Source organism: Lepidochelys olivacea, assembly GCF_965140295.1.
Source record: "Lepidochelys olivacea isolate rLepOli2 genome assembly, chromosome: 24".
Lineage (NCBI taxonomy): Eukaryota > Metazoa > Chordata > Testudines > Cheloniidae > Lepidochelys > Lepidochelys olivacea.
Window position 1 is genome coordinate 5,117,292 of NC_140434.1, and position 18,491 is coordinate 5,135,782.

Below are 18,491 nucleotides of genomic sequence, written 5' to 3' on the forward strand. Positions count from 1 at the left end.
CTCACTTAAAAACAACTTGCTTACAAAATCAGACCTAAAAATACAAAAGCGTCACAGCTCGGTATTATGGACAATTTGCTGACTTTCTCCTTATAACCATATAATTGTAAAATAAATCAGCTGGAATATAAATTTTGTTCTTACATTTCAGTGTATAGTATATAGAGCCATATAAACAAGTCTGTATGAAATTTTAATTTGTACTGACTTGGCTAGTGCTTTTTATGTAGCCTGTTGTAAAACTTGGCAAATATCTAGATGAGAGGATGTACCCCCTGGAAGACCTCTGCGTACCCTCAGGGATACACGTACCCCTGGTTGAACCCTTGCTATAGAGGGTTATTACTCTCGTAAGCTGATGAGCGAAGACTTCCCCGACTGGGGAGAGGGAGATCAGTCAAGAAGGAAATTGGGATTCGGCTTCCTGCACTAGGAAGGCACCAATTCTGTGTCGCCTCTGGCCCAACAGGTCCCTGGCCTAGGTGTCATCGCTGCGTAAATATGGCTAACGTGTCCCCCCTGGGGACGATGCTGCCCGCAGCAGGCTGGTCCTGAGATCAGTGCAGTCCACGATGCCCATGAATGGGGTGGAGGAGGCAGCCTCAGCTGCTGCTGAGGTGGGGGAATCAGTTGCCACCCTCTCTAGAGGAAGAAGCTGGCTGGATAGATACTTCCTACTCTGATCCTGCTGCCAGGTTGGAGGGGGAGAGAAAAGGGGGGGTCCCGTTGTCCCTAGCGATGACCCCCCCTGCGCCCACCCACACGCGCACACAGCTGCTTTCTCTGTCAGGACATTGGGCTATCCTTAGCATCCACGCTCTGTGTATCAGCTGCTGACATGCTGTCTGAACCCAGCTGAGCCTGATGGGACTGGGACCCAAAAGCTATCTAACAAGCTCTAAGAATAGGAGGACTTGTGGCACCTTAGAGACTAACAAATTTATTTGAGCATAAGCTTTCGTGGGCTACAGCTCACTTCATCAGACGCATGCATTGGAAAATACAGTAGGACGATTTTATATACACAGAGAACATGAAACAAGCTCTGCCTGCTAGAAGCGGCTTGGGCCTGGTCTGAGTGACAGCAGTGGGAGGGGAGGGGAAATGTCCTGGTCCTGCCCCCTGCCCTGTGCATCGTCTATGCTGGCCCACCACCTGGTTGAGATGTATTTAGAGACAGCAGTCAGATCTCCTCTCAGCCTGTGCTTTGCCAGGCTCAACAAGTCAAGCTCTTGTAGTGTCCTCTTGTAAGACTGGTTTTCCGTTCCCTGGAGCAGTGGTTCTCAACCAGGGGTACACGTACCCCTTAGGGTACGCAGAGGTCTTCCGGGGGTACATCAACTCATCTAGATATTTGCCTAGTTTTACAACAGGCTACATAAAAAGCACTAGTGACATCAGTACAAGCTAAAATTTCATGCAGACAATGACTTGTTTATACTGCTCTCTATACTATACACTGAAATGTAAGTACAATATTTATATTCCAGTTGATTTATTTTATGATTATATGGGAAAAATGGGAAAGAGAGCAATTTGTCAGTACTAGTGAGCTGTGACGCTTTTGTGTTTTTATGTCTGATTTTGTAAGCAAGTTGTTTTTAAGTGAGGTGGAACTTGCGGGTACGCAAGACAAATCAGACTCCTGAAAGGGGTACAGTAGTCTGGAAGGGTTGAGAGCCACCGTCCTGGAGCATCCTAGTAACACTTCTCTGTGGCTGCTCCAGTGTGAATTCACTCCTGAGACCCGCCTGGTTTTACTACTAGACCACACTCCTTGCTTTGATCTGAGTATCTTGCCAGCCTTCTGCTTGAACTAGGGGCTTGTCTGCTCTTAAAATGCTGCAGCGGCACAGCTGTGGGACCGGGTGTGGATTTTTCACATCCCTGAGTGATGTAGTTATACTGACCTAATTTCCTAGTGTAGACACAGCCTAATAGTGCTAGTGCTTGGAAGAGAATGCAGGACTCCTGACTCCCTGAAGCTGCCAGATCTGGGCAGTAGAATCCGGGAGTCTTGACTCTCACTAGCCACTGGACCATGTCCCTCACTTTAGGGGGTTACTGTGTATGCTGGGTGGCTGCCTCACCCCAGCACCCACAAGGTCCCTTGATGCCATGACCTGGCCTGGCACAGATCTGGTTTGGGATGGGAGGTGTCTCTAAGAGCTTGTCTACACAAGGGGAAATTGTTGCAGAGTAAGGCTGGCTGTGAATTTAAAGCACAGTAGCTCTCCAGGTGGATGCTCTCATTCCAGCAGGAGGGTGCCTTTTTCTGGCATAGCTTAATCCACTTCCAATGAGAAGTGGGCTGCTTCGTATTCCAAATGAGCATGCCCACATGAGGTTAAAGCAGGTTAAATTCACACCTTTTGTTAATTCGGATAAACTTTCCTGGGTGTCTCCCTGTAGGAAAGGCCTTATTCTGGAACAAGAATGTCCACCTGGGGGACTATTCTGGTCAACTACCCCATGTAAATAAGCTCTAACTCCTTGTGTGAGCACTCTTATTCTGGAGGCAGGATTGCCTAGTGGATAGAACACTGCACTGGGCTTCAGGAGATCTGGCTTTGCCACCACCCTGCTGGGTGACCCTGAGCAAGTAATTTCCCTGCCCTCTGTCTCAGTTTCCCCACCTGTAAAATGGAGACCATGATACTGACCTCCTTTGTAAAGTGCTTTGAGATCTACTGATGAAGAGTGCCCCAGAAGAGCTAGGGATTGCTATTTATTATTTTTATTCTGGAACAAGAGTGGCACTTCGCAGTTCAGTTTAAACCCCGTCCAAAGCAGCAAAAACTAAACTGCAAAAGGTGCTCAAATTCCAGAATACTCATACGGGGATTATACCACTATCATTAGAGCTGTTTAAATTCACATCTGAACGTAGGGGGTTGGACTAGATGACCTCCTGAGGTCCCTTCCAATCCTGATATTCTATGATTCTAAGTACATCTCGCTATAACTTTTCCCTTGTGGACAAGCCCTTATTTTAAACATCGCCTGTTCTTCCAGGAGCCTCTGCTCCTTTAAATAATCAAAGCAGGGGGCTGGCCCTATTTTGCCTAGCCGCTCCCACTCCCCCATCTCCTACTTCCCAAGGATATTTGAGCCGAGATCCGTGTGAGTGACTCAGACTGTCAGTACCAGAGAGGCAGACGCAGACGTGGGGAAGGCAGCTCCAGAGATCTGAGTCACCGACCCGTGTTCCCGTCTCTCTGCCAGGCTGTGAACCGCGATGGACACCCCATCTCAGAAGAGGGCCACACGGAGTGGGGCGAATGGCACCCCGCTTTCTCCAACCCGCATCACCCGCCTGCAGGAGAAGGAGGATCTGCAGGAGCTCAACGACCGGCTGGCCGTCTACATTGACCGGGTGCGCTCGCTGGAGTCGGAAAACGCAGGTCTCCGGCTGCGCATCACTGAGTCCGAGGAGGTGGTGAGTCGCGAGGTGTCGGGCATCAAGTCGGCCTACGAATCGGAGCTAGCGGATGCCCGCAAGACCTTGGATTCCGTGGCCAAGGAGAGGGCTCGACTGCAGCTGGAGCTGAGCAAAGTGCGGGAGGAGTTCAAGGAGCTGAAGGCACGGTAAGTCCCAGGGCAGTGCCCATGCTAAGCAGTGGGGCAGCTGGTAATGGAAGAATTTCCCTTTTCCCCCCTTACCAAGAATGGGGCAGTCCCTAGAAGCTGGATTGGGAGCAACCAGAGTTGGCAGCCTTGGGAAAGAGGCCACAAATATCCTGAGGCTGCGGGCCAAGCGAATAGCATGTTTGTAATGTGTTTGGCAAACAGTGAGGGACTGGAGGGGGAAAAAAAACAATCCGGAGGAGGATGGGAAAAATCTCTAACCTGGCTGGGATGTTACTGTGGAAGCGGGGGGGTGGGGGTGATTCTTGGCTCCCCCGTACCCCCCCCCAGCAATAAATTGCTGCATGATGGTCAGTGTGTAAATTCAGCCCTGGGTGTTCAGGGGCCGGCGCCGTCCTTGGAGGGGAATTGTCTCGGCAGCTGTCCGCTGGTGTGGAGAGATCCTGATGAAAGTGCCTTTAATAACGTGACGTAGAATTAGCAAGGGATCTGATCCGAACTCCCAGGCTTCAGAGGGAGTGGAGAGGGTTCGGTATCCGAATCTGAATCTAAACTCTGCGTCTGGCCTCCGTTTCTCTAGTAGGCTGGACGCGGTGCCCTAGATCCAGTTGGCTCTGAATTTCCATCTTGGGGCCTATCTCTATCTTAGATTCTCTCTCTGAGGCTGCTGAATAAGCCAAGCAGTAATTGATCTAGCTGGCCCTGGCTCTCCAGCTTGGAGATCTTGCTTGCCTGGCATATTCCCCCACTCCACCTTTAACAGATTTTTAAATGACTGGCTTGTGCTGAGCTGTCCCTGTTACCTGACCGGGGGTTTTCTGTGCGTTACCATGCGAGATGCCATGCGGGAGGGTCTTTGGGAATGGGCTGGAGCGCAGATCCATGGCTCTGCTGAGCCTCTTTCTATTGCCCTGTGTCTCTTTCGAAACTAGCCTGGGCCTGCATAGACAAATGGGATTCAAGGGCTTGGATTTGGGGTTAACTCTTGGTGTGTCAAACTCACCTTCTTATTGCGGCGCTCTGGGGTGTGATGGGAGCCCCCCTGGTTCTGTCTGACTGGTAGCTTCAAAGTCTGTTCCTCCCCTCCCTATATTGTACTTTCCTTTCCCCTGCTGCTGCCAAACTTGCCTAAACCCCCCTTTCCCCACCCACGCACCTCCCTGCTATACTAGACTTGGCATCGGGGAGCTCAATAGCACCAGGTGGCATTCTGCCCATTCCAACGAGCTGGTTCCCTCCCAAGCTTTGGACCTTGGCACCCAACCAGCAAGGGTTGCCTGTGGACTTGGGTTTCCCGTTCTGTCTCTCCTCAGCCCATGCTGCAGAAGCACTTGTCCCCAGTGGGCGGTGGTGAAGGTCAGAGGGATCCAAAGGAGGTTGGGAGTGGCTCCTGTATCTGGAAAGCTTCAGAGCCCTGCTGTTTCACTCAGTGGTCCTGATTCAAAAGTCGTGGACTCCCATTGACGTCATGGAGTTTGGATCAGAACATGACCCCCTTTAGGGTCTTCAGCTCTGGCGTATTCTGGTCTCTGCTGAGACCAGATCCTTGCTGGGCAGCAGGGGACACTCCCATAGGGCTAAGTCTGCTGTCTCCATCACGCACCCACCCACAATCCGTTCCAGGGAGCGTAAGCAGGATTTGAATCCAGGTTTGCATGACGGCAAATAAAGCACGTCTCCCATTCCTGCATTATATCTGAAGCGTCTTACCTCCCTGGCTTTGCTATAAAAGAGTTTGTTTTCTAAAAGACCCCCAAAAGGGGCAGCCTGCCATGAATAATCAACCCACTCAGAAAGCGGGAGGAACATTTTACAAATGTCTTTAAAAACTGCCCAGGATTTTATATTTAGCTTCCTGTGTCTCTCCCCAACCATGGATCCGTCTCTAGATAACTCTGTGGTCATCTCTGTGCTAGAACTGTAGCTAGTTCTGAATTTAGATCCTAGAGACTCGTTGCTATTTGGAGATGGATTTTGAATGCAGGTTTCCGTGTGCTGAATGTCTGTGTCTGTTTTCCCCTGGCTGTGGGCATGCCGGGATGGGGGAGGATTTTGACGATAATGGGGAGGAAGAGATTTTGCTCCTACAACAGGAGCCGTGTTTTCTAAAGGTTTTGCAGCCTTCAACGTTAAAACCATCCCCTCGATCTTTTTCTTAAGCCATCCATTACAATAATGCCCAGCCTACAGCCAGCTCCTGCTGCTGTGTGGCTGTTACACAGCTGCCCTGCTCCACTCCAGAGATGGCTGCATTGCAGTGATCCCTGTATATAATCTGTACGTTCTGTTGCTCACTGGAATGGAATGTGCATTCTTGAAAACTGGATGGTGCTGCTGCCATTCTCTGACACAACAGACCCCCTTGGAAAAAACTCCCTTCCCCGAGGGGTTTCCCAAATGATCACTCTCCTGTTCTGAACCTCGTTATCAAAAGCGACTGTTGGTGACTCAGGCCATTTATCTTGAAAGCTCCCGCTCCTACCTTTTTTTGTGCTTGGAGAACAGGCAGTGACAGTGGTTACCAAGAGACACCAAAGTGTTGTGATGTCTCAAACAGAGACCTGTGAATCAGCAGCGAGAGTAAAGAACAGGGTTTATTTCCCCAGATGTCAATATTGAATTATTCATTTACTACTTAGAGTTACTGTACTGGTTACTATCAACATGATGAATTCTGGGAAGAGCTTGATAATGAATGTAGGGGTGGGTGAGCATGGAGGAGTTGTGTTGGGTTTCAGGAAACTTTCTGATCTGAAAAGTCCTCGTGATGAGCGGGATTTATTGCGTTCTGCTCTGATTGCTTCCTCGGGGCTGTGAAGTTACTCAGAGGGAGGCACAAGTTAAATGAATCAAAACAACTCCGCTTTGGGGAGGCGTTCCAGTAGAAATAGCATTTCGTGCCTCTGTAGCGTGACTCCTCTGAGGTTCTCAAAGCACTTTAATACACCGCCTGCAAGAGAGGTAGTTACTAGACTCACTTTACACATGGAGGGAAGCTGAGGCACAGAGGTAAAGTGACTGGTTCGAGGCCCTTCACTAAGCTGGGAATGGAGTGCAGGGGTCCTGGCTCTCATCACCCAGCTCTAACCACAGACAATATCCAGCGTCTCCTTTGTATGGGAGAGATCTGGGTTGGAAAGAGCTCTGCTCTGATCCATGCTAAAAGCGGGAGGTGTAGGCTGTTTGTTCTGAGCAGCCTTTCGCGCCGATTTCTGGGATAAAGATATTTGGGTCCGGTGTTCAGGGAGGCCTCCGTGAATTTACCTTCATTTCTCTTCCTGGGGCTACTGGCTTGGAGAATAGCTGGCCTTCGTGGCGGCCCCATAGAGTTGACTGAATCCCCTACTACAGGCTGGGAAGGGAATTCCATAGGATAATCTTTTGTGGCAAAAGCTCTGGATTGGGCAGTCAGGGCTCCTGGTCCCAGCTGGGGCACTGTGACCTACAGAACAAGTCCTGTCCCCTCTCTGTTGCTCAGTTTCCCCCTTTGTAAAAGGAGCCGGGGACAATAACACTTACCCAGGTCCCAGAGGGGGCTGTGAGGCTGGACTCATTGGGCAGGACAAGGAAGTCAGGCCCCTCCTGCAGTCACTATTCCCATTGCTAAAGGGGTGCAACATGCTACCAGCTGAGAACAGGTTCTGAGCTTGCTTTGAGCTGGGGTAAGTGGCTTCACAAAGGGACGGAGGTTGGAGCCCATTGTCTGAAATACTCTGAGCTGCCCTGGTGGAAGATTCTCTAGGAGCACGACTAACCCAGTCCTCGCGCGCATTCAGTCTTGTATCTAGAGCTGAGGCAGAAACATTTCCTTGGTATCTTCCCCCACCAGGCTCCCCGACCTCCTGTGTGAGCGTTATCTGGGCCGAGCAGCCACTGTTCCATTAGAAGGGCTGGTGCGATAGTATCTACAGCATGGGAGAGATGATGAGAGCAAGCCAAGTGTCTAAAGGCTGGTGGTTGTCAGCACCCAGCGTCTCACGCTCATGAGCTCTGCTTTGGGTGTCTCATACCCCAGGCTGGTCAAGCCACTAGTGTGGCTGAATCCACCTGACAGGGCGTGTCAGGAGAATCATAGAATCATAGAATCTCAGGGTTGGAAGGGACCCCAGAAGGTCATCTAGTCCAACCCCCTGCTCAAAGCAGGACCAATTCCCAGTTAAATCATCCCAGCCAGGGCTTTGTCAAGCCTGACCTTAAAAACCTCTAAGGAAGGAGATTCTACCACCTCCCTAGGTAACGCATTCCAGTGTTTCACCACCCTCTTAGTGAAAAAGTTTTTCCTAATATCCAATCTAAACCTCCCCCACTGCAACTTGAGACCATTATTCCTCGTTCTGTCATCTGCTACCATTGAGAACAGTCTAGAGCCATCCTCTTTGGAACCCCCTTTCAGGTAGTTGAAAGCAGCTATCAAATCCCCCCTCATTCTTCTCTTCTGCAGGCTAAACAATCCCAGCTCCCTCAGCCTCTCCTCATAACTCATGGTTCCAGTCCCCTAATCATTTTTGTTGCCCTTCGCTGGACTCTCTCCAATTTATCCACATCCTTCTTGAAGTGTGGGGCCCAAAACTGGACACAGTACTCCAGATGAGGCCCTCACCAATGTCGAATAGAGGGGAACGATCACGTCCCTCGATCTGCTCGCTATGCCCCTACTTATACATCCCAAAATGCCATTGGCCTTCTTGGCAACAAGGGCACACTGCTGACTCATATCCAGCTTCTCATCCACTGTCACCCCTAGGTCCTTTTCCGCAGAACTGCTGCCTAGCCATTCGGCCCCTAGTCTGTAGCGGTGCATTGGATTCTTCCGTCCTAAGTGCAGGACCCTGCACTTATCCTTATTGAACCTCATCAGATTTCTTTTGGCCCAATCCTCCAATTTGTCTAGGTCCTTCTGTATCCTATCCCTCCCCTCCAGCGTATCTACCTCTCCTCCCAGTTTAGTATCATCCACAAATTTGCTGAGAGTGCAATCCACACCATCCTCCAGATCATTTATGAAGATATTGAACAAAACCGGCCCCAGGACCGACCCTTGGGGCACTCCACTCGATACCGGCTGCCAACTAGACATGGAGCCATTGATCACTACCCGTTGAGCCCGACAATCTAGCCAGCTTTCTACCCACCTTATAGTGCATTCATCCAGCCCGTACTTCCTTAACTTGCTGGCAAGAATACTGTGGGAGACCGTGTCAAAAGCTTTGCTAAAGTCAAGAAACAATACATCCACTGCTTTCCCTTCATCCACAGAACCAGTAATCTCATCAGAGAAGGCGATGGAAGCGATGGTGCTACTCATAGCTCTGTTGTCAGCAAACGCAGGATTGGTGATGATCTGGTGCTGGGGACGTTGACTCGCTTAACAGAGATGCTCTCCCCTTGCCGTAGGTACAGCCCTGCTTCCTTCCAGGGCTGGAGTCTCTAGTTCTTGCTGGTGAAATTAACACTGGAGAAAGGTGCTGCGTTGACTCAGGCCAGGAGCTGAATGCTAAGTTAGTGCTGCTTTCTAGCTCCTTTCCTCAAGGGTCTTGGCTGGTGGTTTGGCAACTGTTCACCGAGCCTCCCGACAACTTTGTGCAGTAGGAGATACATTATTGAACCCATTTTAGCAATGGGGAAACTGAGGTAGAATAAGGCTCAGTGACTTGCCCAAACTCACTGATTCTGTCTGGAACAGGACTCATCAGTTCTGACTCCCCCATTCATCCCCCTGCCCCTTGCTCTGATCATTAGATCACACTCCCCTCCCAGAGGTGGGGGTCTGGACCCAGGAGTCCTCGAAGTCCTCTGCTCTAAATGGTAGGCCACACTCTCTCCTGAAGGCATTCCAGTCCATTGAATCTGCCTGGTGCAGGCAGTGAGAGTATAAGACCAGGTCTACACTAAAAAGTTAAGTCGACCCAGCTGCATCAATAAGGGGTATGAAAAAGCCACACCCCCTGATCAACAAAGTTACGGTGACATTACTCCCAGTGTAGACAGTACTGGGTCCAAGGAAGAATTCTAGCTACCACGTCTCGGGACGGTGAATTAACAACAGTGTCGGGAGAACCCCTCCCGTTGCTGGAGAAAGTGTCTACACAGTGGTGCTGCCGTAGTTGTTTAAATGTAGACAGAGCCCACGTCTCGGTGCCCCCCCTGCCACAGCCCTGCGTGGACAGGTACGGGGGGGGGCGGTGTCTCCCTGGCCTGTTTTGCCCTGGGGCACTCGCTCTAGTGTTAGCAGTTTCCATGCTCCAATCCCCGTGCCCTGCCGTAGAGGGTGTGGCTTATCGCTGGGCTTCCAACAACATCTGGGCAGGGGGTGGCACATAGAGTGACCAGATATCCAGATTTTATAGGGACAGTCCCGATTTTTGGGTCTTTTTCTTATATAGGCTCCTATTACCGCTCCCCCCTCCATCCCGATTTTTCACATTTGTTGTCTGGTCACCCTAGCTGGCACGTGCCAGAGAGATCTCGTTGCAGGGTTGGGCTCTCCCAGGGCGATTGATGGTGGGAGACGGGCCGCAGTTGGCACTTGAGGGAGCTCCGAGCTGCCCTTGCTGAAGGCAGGCACACAATAGGCGCCTTCTTAAGGACCAGGGCTGGGCCCGCTGCATGGAGGTGAAAGGTGAGGAAACAATAGACCACAGTGCAGCAACGGCTGGGTTATGATTAACTACCTTGCTCAGGGCTCAGGGAGGCACAGCAATCATGCATCCCGGGCAGCTTTTTGCCATTGCCTAACTCTTCCCACTCTCCTGGCAGTGCCCAGGTAGCTCTGTCAGCCAGAGCCCTCGTACAGACTGGGTAGGGGCATCTTGTTCCGGCTCTGAGCAGGGCTGGGTGGCGTGATGGTGAGAATGCCAGGGCCCAGTGGGTGCTAGCAGTCCAAGTGGCAGGGGCTGCACCTGTGCTGGAAGAATGGAGGCAGCTGGAGAAAGCATTGCAGAAACATCCCATAGATTATGGCCTGGCACAAGGCAGATGGACACACGCTTGGCCTGCACCAGTTCAGGACACCAGCCAGAGCCCTGTCCTGTGCTGGTCTCTGGCAGGAGCTGCCTGCTGGACCGTTGCTCCTGTGCTGGGCAGAGCTGGCTCTGGGGTGGGGCCAGCCGCACGTGTCCCTAACAGCCAGGCTTGCCTGCCTGCCCCAGCAGCCTGCTGTTTTCCAACGGGCCAGTTGTGCTCCAGGGCATTCCCTGGCAGCTTGTGATTGGGTGGTGGAGTGGTAGTCTCCAGGTGGTTTGGATTTAAAGTGTGAGATCACGTCAGGCACGAGGGCTTGGCAGTGCTGGGGCGGCCCATGTCTGACTCACAGCTGCAGGCGGCAGCCAACGCCCTTCCCCTCCTGCATCACACGGCCTGGGATTCATGGGCCTCCCCTATCGGGCCCAGCCAGGCTGGAAGGATTGCAGCCAAAACACGCACCCACCCGGTACCCCTTAGATCTGGGCCCCCTTCATGCCACCCGCTGTGTCACGTCACACCCGTGGTCCTGCGCTGTGGTCCCTGCCCCCACGGTGGCGATTTTTTCCAGCCCCGGCCTGTCCGTGCCTCTGAAGGACAGCTATGTCTGCACTGGTGCATCCTGGGAAAGCCTGGGTCACGCTCCTGGCCTGCCTTAGCTGCTGGAGGAGAGGATTGTCAGATGACATGAGATACCCTGGGCTGCTCTCCCGCGTGGAGCAGCATGAGCTGGCGTGGGAACAGGCAGTCACCCAGATGAGGGGAGGTGGGGGGTTTCCCTTCGAAAGCTCAGAAGGGCGGCAGCACTGGGACTCATGAAATGCAAACCAACCGAGCTCCTCCAGAAGGTGAATGACAGCTGCCTGGGACAGGTCAAGGGGAGAATAGGTTTGTCAAGCCCTGCCACGGCTCATCCTGTCCTCTCCATGGTTCTCTGCTTGGGGTGAAGGCTTCTTCATCAAGGGCTGCCCAACCCAGCCTCTCTGTCCTTCATCTCCCGCTCTCACAGCTTGGTGCAGCCGAGGCGCCATATATCTTCCAGGCGGTGGTATCCAAAGTCTGCACAAGCCATTGCTCGGGGACGGGGGACACCTGCATGCGGGAGAGGGGCTGGGATGGAGCCCTGCCTCAGGTTTACTTTGCAGAGGTGGCTTCGCTATAAAAGCAGCGCCCGCTCTCCTGCTGCTCCTGATCTTGTTCTCACTGCCCTGCACCCCCAAGCTGTACAGGAAGCTCAGTGGTCGGTTTTGGTGTGGCTCTGTTCCTTCTTAATCGGATCCTGCTGCTGCCCTCCCGGGTCTAAAACCACATTTGGCCTGATCCTTTCAGCACCATGGTTCTGCCAGCAGCAGATTCCAGCTGGGTGGCCTAGAGCCTCCGTGAGGAGCTAGCCACTCATGCCATGCACCCTTAGTTGCTTCGTGTTAGGCGGTGATGGTCTGGCGGTCTCTGGGGCCCCCACGGGAATGGATCTGGACACCCGGCTCTACAGGGCTCTTTACTCTGGTGAGTGAGGAGCTGCATCGCCAGAGTAAAGGTTGATACCCTCACTCTTGTTCAGGTCCATTAGCCCTTTGTGGGTACCTGACCCACTCTTATCCCACTGCTGAAGAAATCAAGGGCCTTGCCCCACGGCAAAGGGAACTGGATTCTTCATGGACCTCCCCGCTGCTGCAGTGCATGGGGAGGTGCAGTGTGTTTTGGGCTCCTCAAAGTCTCTAGATGCTAAACTGTTCATCCCAGCTCATGCTTCATGTCTGGCCTAATAGTTAGCTAGTTCCATTCTGGCCATGGCTGGCGGTTTTGCTAAGAGCCTGATCGAAGACGAGGAAAGATAGAGGGTTGTTTTTTTCACCATTCCTTCTCCGAAACAGGAACCAGACCCTGCTCATTATAAGATTGTCTGAGCGATTGCTTCCTGAATTCCAGCCCCTAACCTGATTAAGCTGGTAGCTCAGTATTGACTTTCGCTCTTTCCCCAGCCCAGTTCTTCTCCTGTTTCTTAATGAAGAAGAGTCTCTCTGCCTTTGAAATCTGTGTGGACATGGAGTAACCAAGCAGCTGCGCCTGGCTGTGGGCAATGGGTAGTTAGTTAACATCCAGCACTGATTTCCCCCTCCCCACCAGACCTGAGCCGCAGCACTTTGTTAGTTGCAGGTGGGTCTTTGCCTGCTCTGGGATTTAATGGGAGACACCTGTCCTACTCACTGGGAACTCCACTGAGACTCCACCAAACTCATTCCTCACAGAGGGTCCCCCAACATCCATCAGATGGAAATGGTGGTTGATCCCTACTAAACTCCACTGGACTCAAGCAGGCAAGCTAGAGATGCCAGGCTCAGCAGCACATGGCTGGTCGTGCCAGCCAGTCCCTTAGAACTTCCACTTCTTGTTGTATAAAGAGAATTACATGGCTTCTGTGTTTGTTTAATCTGAGGGCTCTCTTGCTTTGTCTAAACAGCCAGTCTGAGCCTTGAGCCTGGATTCGCTTCCTAGGTCTGGAAGCGAGAGTGTCTGGGAGTGTGATCCAGTGGGTGAAGCAAGGGACTGGCAGTCAGGACTCATGGGTTCTGGTCCGAGCTCTGGACCAGAGCAGAAGAACTTGGGAGTCAGGACTCCCGGGTTCTAATCCCAGTTTGCTACTGACTTTGTGTGACCTTGTGCAAGTCACCGCTCTGCTGCCTGCCTCAGTCTTCCCATCAGTAAAATCTTACATGGGGACATGAGACTTAAAGTCCCCAGAGTACTTTGAGAGCCTTGTGTATGATATACAAGTGCATGTGCCTGCTAAAACTCTTCATGCTGGCAGCGATCTTCCCTCTTCCATTCATCCCACGCGGAGCTGCACCGCCCCTCTCTGAAATGCTTCACTATGATGATGATGTGGTTTTACTGGAACATTGTGCATAGGGAGAAAAATTTGATCTTTATGGAACATTCCTTCTCCCTCTACCACCACCCGCTTTATAAAAAGCCTCCAGAAGAAAAACCGTTTTACTTAGGGGGAGATCTTCCCTTCTGGGATGAACAAAGAACAGATTGTACAGTCAGGCCGAACTTCAAAGGGCTGTACAGGAATCACAAGAGCAACCTGCTAAAAGAAAAGTATATTGGGCAGAGGAATATCCCACATTTATATCCTTGCTAATTTCATAGCCACTGGGCCTGATGCTCATTCACACTTAGGCCCCTTTTCCCCCCTCTGGGAGCTTAAAGGAGCCTTAGAGTGGGTGTCAATGCGAATTGAGCCTGGTGTGTTCAGTTACAAACTCCAGATTATTTCCCCCAAATTATTTCAGTCATTGACACTCCAGGCTGGGCTCTGCAAATGGGAATTGGCCAGGCTCGGTTAGACCCACAGGTTACTTGCCATGCATGTTGTGTGTGTATAAAACCAAATCCTGCTTTTCATTCTTATGTCAACAGACTTTACTTGTTTCTACGCTAAAGCTGTTTTGGACCCCTCTGGCAATGTAAAGGGACCGTAGTGTAAATGAGAATCGGGTCCAGCGGTGTTCAGACCCAGGCAGGGTTTAGCTGGCAATGTTGGTGCTGTACACAGAATAAAGACTCCCGCTTGCTCCCCCAAAGCTTCAGGGTTAGTGGGAGCAATAGCTCCTCTGTTCCAGACAAATCTGACCCAAACCCAGACAGGGAGAAGGGATGTTATGTTAGGAGAGAGGATCCGTTTTCACATAGGGTACTTAGACTATGAGCTCTTTGGCACAGGGACTTATTTTGTTCTGTTTGTACAGCACCTAGCACCATGGGGCCCTGGTCTATGACTGGGCTCCTGCCTGCTGCCACCATAGAAATAACTAATAGGGTAAAATTTTCAAAAGCACTTAAGTCCCATCAGTGTCTAAATTGCATTGACTTCTCATGCAACTTAGGGTCCTAAGACACTTAGGTGATTTTCTGACTGTAATGACCCTTAGGAAAACGAGGGAGTGAATGAGAAGATGGGTGGGAAGGGGTGGGAGGCTTGGGTGTGCCTCTTATTTTGTTCAGTCTGTGCATGGAGAGAGATTTGATTTCTCCAGGAGAGAGGTTTGAATTTCCACTGTGAGTTTCTTAAAGAGCCATCAGGAGCCAGGATTTGAGTCCGAGGAAGCAAAGCTACCCTGGCTTGATTCTAAACCGGGCGTGGTAGGATTGTGGCTCCTGAACTGGGGGAAGATGGGAAGGCCTCCTCGATATTTGCAATTGGAGGGGACCTCAAATTATTTACTTGTATTATAGTAGGGGCTAGAGGTCCTAACTGAAATCAGGGCCCCATTGTGGTAGGTGCACAACATATACACAGTCAGAGAGAATGTCCCAAAAGAGCTCACAGCAAGACGAGAAGGGGGAAACTGAGGCACAGAGAGACGTGATTTGCCCACGGTTGCCAAGCAGGTCACTGACAGAGCTGGGAATAGAACCGAAGTCTCCCAGTCCAGTGGCTCTATTCACTGGACAGAGCTGCTGCTCTGTGCCTCAGTTTCCCCACCTGTAAAATGGGGAGGATGATCCACTGGACTATGCTGCTTCTCTGATTTGAAGAGGTTCTTCCCAGTTCCAGCAATGCTGCAGGATCAGGGGGTGAGGAAGTCACACGGCTTTCCCAGCACCGGGATCACTCTGCGGAGTCACTCGCATCCCTTTCTGCTGAGCATGCTCCAGTCTCTTGATCTTCCTGCTCGTCGCTGCATGGCTGGGATCTCCATGGCCCTGAGATACCCGCCAGTATGTCAGGCAATTTATAAGAACCGGCTCTATACATAGCCCCAGTCAATCAGACCCCAGCCTCGTCTCTGATCGTCCACCTGTTCTTATGTTCTCTCCCTCCCCTGCAGGCACTCAATAGCCTCAGTGTGAGGCTAAACAACTGGCCAGGCAGACAACTGTGGAGGGGACTGGAGTGGGGGGGGTTAAAGAGGATCCAGTGACGAAGCGGGCAGTCTGTGTCAGTTTCACATCCGCAGCTGTGGTGGAATGCAGCAGCCTGTCTCCTAGCAAGGCCTGGCGGTTGAGCTCACCACGGCATTGGGAGAGCCGAGGGTGATGAGATCGAGACCAGGGCTCAGTTCTCCACTGCCCCATTACGTGCGTGCTCATTCGCACCAGTGCGTAGCGGGTGTGAAACATTACCATTCTGATCACATTGCGCTGGTGCGACTGAGAGCACAAGGGGAGCAGGGCAGCGGAGCATCGGGCCATGTGGCGTTGCACCGCAGGCCCTCCCGACTCTGCAGCAGGCTCCAAACAGCAACAGGCCAGCACGGTTTGAACTCAGCATTAACACAGGGACAGACACACATCCTGGCTGCACCGTGAAAATACCTTATTGGGGTTGGGGAGCCCTCCCAGCAGAGCTGTGCGCCCCTCCGTACGGAATTAAACTGGACAAAACACATGTTAATCACACTCCAAACTGCACTACAGCCTTGGACTGGTCTGTGGCTAAAACATGCTTCTGCCCCATTTAACACAGCAAGAGCAGCTGTTCTAGCCATGTTGGTGAGGACACCCATGTTGTTACCAGCTCCCTCCAACATGGTACGTTCTATAGTGTTGCAGGATCATAACTGGTTGTGGGTTATAAAATAACGTCCTGACTGCACTGAATAGGGAAATGGCAGCACAACCGTGGGAGAGCACTTGTCAGTCCCCTTTCTCGTAAGAGGGATGGTCTTGTGGTTAAGCACTGACCTGGGATTTGGAAACCTGCCTTCAGTTTCCTGCTCTGCTACAGACTCCCCCGATGACCTTAGTCAAGCCACTTAATCTCTCCATGCCTCAGTTTTCCCAGCTGTAAAATGATGGATGATTCTGACCTTTGTAAAGTACTTTGAGACCTACTGATGAAAAGCATGATAGCAGAACTAGGGATTATTACTGCTTGCCTTGTCTAGTTTAGACGGTTTGAGGCAGGAATGGCCTCTTACTGTGTGTCTGTACAGTACCTAGGACAACGGGGTCTTGACTTCAGTTGGAGCCTGAACGTAGACGTTGCTGTAATACAAGAGAACGGTGCTTGGAGCAGTGTTGCTAACACCATTCCAACTGTAGTGGGAACAGATCCTTGCTCTCTATGGCGAAGGGGGCCATCCCTTTTGGCTAAATATCACAAGTGCCATAAACATACCAACCGGAGCAAAGTCCTCAGTTAAGAATCAGGAGCAGAAGAGATAAAACACACACACCTGGAGATCAACACTGGCCAGTGTCAGATTAGAGATCACCTACACTGTATACCAGATTCTAGTGTGTCTGCTGTATTTTACAATAATATAAACTGCAGTGACTGCCCAGGAGAGGCAGTAAAATTTGTAGCTCTTGTCTTTGCAGAGAAAAGCTTGACACTAGAAGGTAAACACCCGAATACACAATTTAAAAAAAAATTTTTTTAAAGAGCCCCTCGTGACTTTTTAGGCCATTCTCATGGGTTTTCTCATTGTAATCCCTGTCTCTTCTTCCCCCCCCCCCCCAAACCTTCATGGTAAAGTTCCTGTGTTTGCTATCAGTCCCTTAAGATCATCAGCAGAAAGCAGAAATCCTGACTCAGTCTGCTCACAAGATTCCCCCCCCCCCCCCCGCCCCCAATGTTTTGTTCCTTGGCTTCCTACAGAGGAAAGAAACCCCTGGGAATGCACAGCTTTGAGTCGGATGCCGGCCTCTCTGTGATGGCAGCAGTAGATGAGACTCAGGGAGCCCTTCGCCCATAAGGGGATGTGGGGCTGAGTTGACCTAGCCTGCCATTGTGCTGGGTGGCTGCTTTGAATGTGCTGTCTGCATGGATCTTAGGCCCTGCAAACCCACAGCGGACGTGGAACCCTCCCATATTGGGCCAGCTTGTGATGCCGTCGGTACAAGACAGTAACGATCCCCTGCTCCCATATTATATGTATTACAGTAGCGTCTGGAGACTTCAGTTGAGCCTGGGGTGCCACTTTTAAAGCGTACAATCTAGACAAGTCAGAGGGTGGCAGGGGAAACTGAGGCACGGAGAGGGGCTGAGTGACTTGCCCAAGGTCCCACAGGGTTTGTCTACACAGCACTAGCTATGCACAGGCTAGCCTACCCACATGAGTTTGAATCCATCCAGCGTGTGGGGCAATAGCAGAGAAGACACTGCAGCGAACGGATCCGGGTGCGTGGTTGGCTCGCAAGCCTGTTCTCAGGCATACGCTGCTCTGTCTTCGCTACTGTTGTTACCTGCGCCGGCAGGGGGTGGGCTAGCCTGGGTCGGCTAGCCCATGCGCGGCCATCGCTGTGTATACAGACCCACAGTGAGTCTGGGGCCAAACAGGGAATGGACACCTGACTCCCAGTTCTGTCCCGTGTCCGCTGGACTGTGCAAAGTGCTGGACGCTCAGCATCTCTTCGTCTTACTGTGATGCAGCCCCAGGCCCTGGAGTAGGAATCGAGAGGAACCTAGGACGTTCTGCAATCTTGGTTGGTAAAAGTGGTGGGGATGGGGCGTGATTCATGTTCCACGGCCTGTGAGCAGACGCTATCCAGGGAGTGGTTGCTTCTGGAGTAAGCTGTAAAAACTGAATGGAAAGGTGCTGGCTGCCTCCCCTCCTCCCTCCCGTCCCAACACGCTGCTGTTTCCTTCCTTAAACATTGCATGAGCCGACCTACGCGCATCGGTGGAAACGTGATCTGACCAGACCTCCGTTCACGGGAGCCGGTCTCCACAGTGATCCCAGCTGCTTAGCCGCTACCTCTGCCGGCCACGCCTGGCTGCGTGGGTCGGAGGCTTTGCCTGCGCTGCAATTCCAGCCATCTGTGTATTGTGCCAGGGCCCCTCATACGGAGGGGATTTCCCCTGGCACAAATGGTGCTGCACCAGGGTGAATGGGCTTTGGCGGCTGAAACCCCAGCATAGACAAAAGCCCGAGGCTTGGTTCTCCGGAGAACCTGGAAGGGGCTGGATAGTCACACAGCCAGAATGT

General features: G+C 51.7%; 1 protein-coding gene across 3 annotated transcripts in view; it reads left to right on the forward strand.

Annotated features, from left to right (window-relative positions):
* Positions 1-18,491, forward strand: part of LMNA (lamin A/C) — a 99,886-nt gene that overhangs the window by 45,816 nt on the left and 35,579 nt on the right. For 2 of the 3 annotated variants that reach the window (XM_084613924.1, XM_084613925.1), the window contains one exon: positions 3,226-3,588. In XM_084613924.1, coding sequence (XP_084470050.1) covers positions 3,239-3,588 — 350 coding nt within the window. In that variant the 5' untranslated portion in view covers positions 3,226-3,238. Of the gene's footprint in view, positions 1-3,009; positions 3,589-18,491 lie in introns of those variants that run through there. The other variant, XM_084613923.1, reaches the window with a different exon arrangement.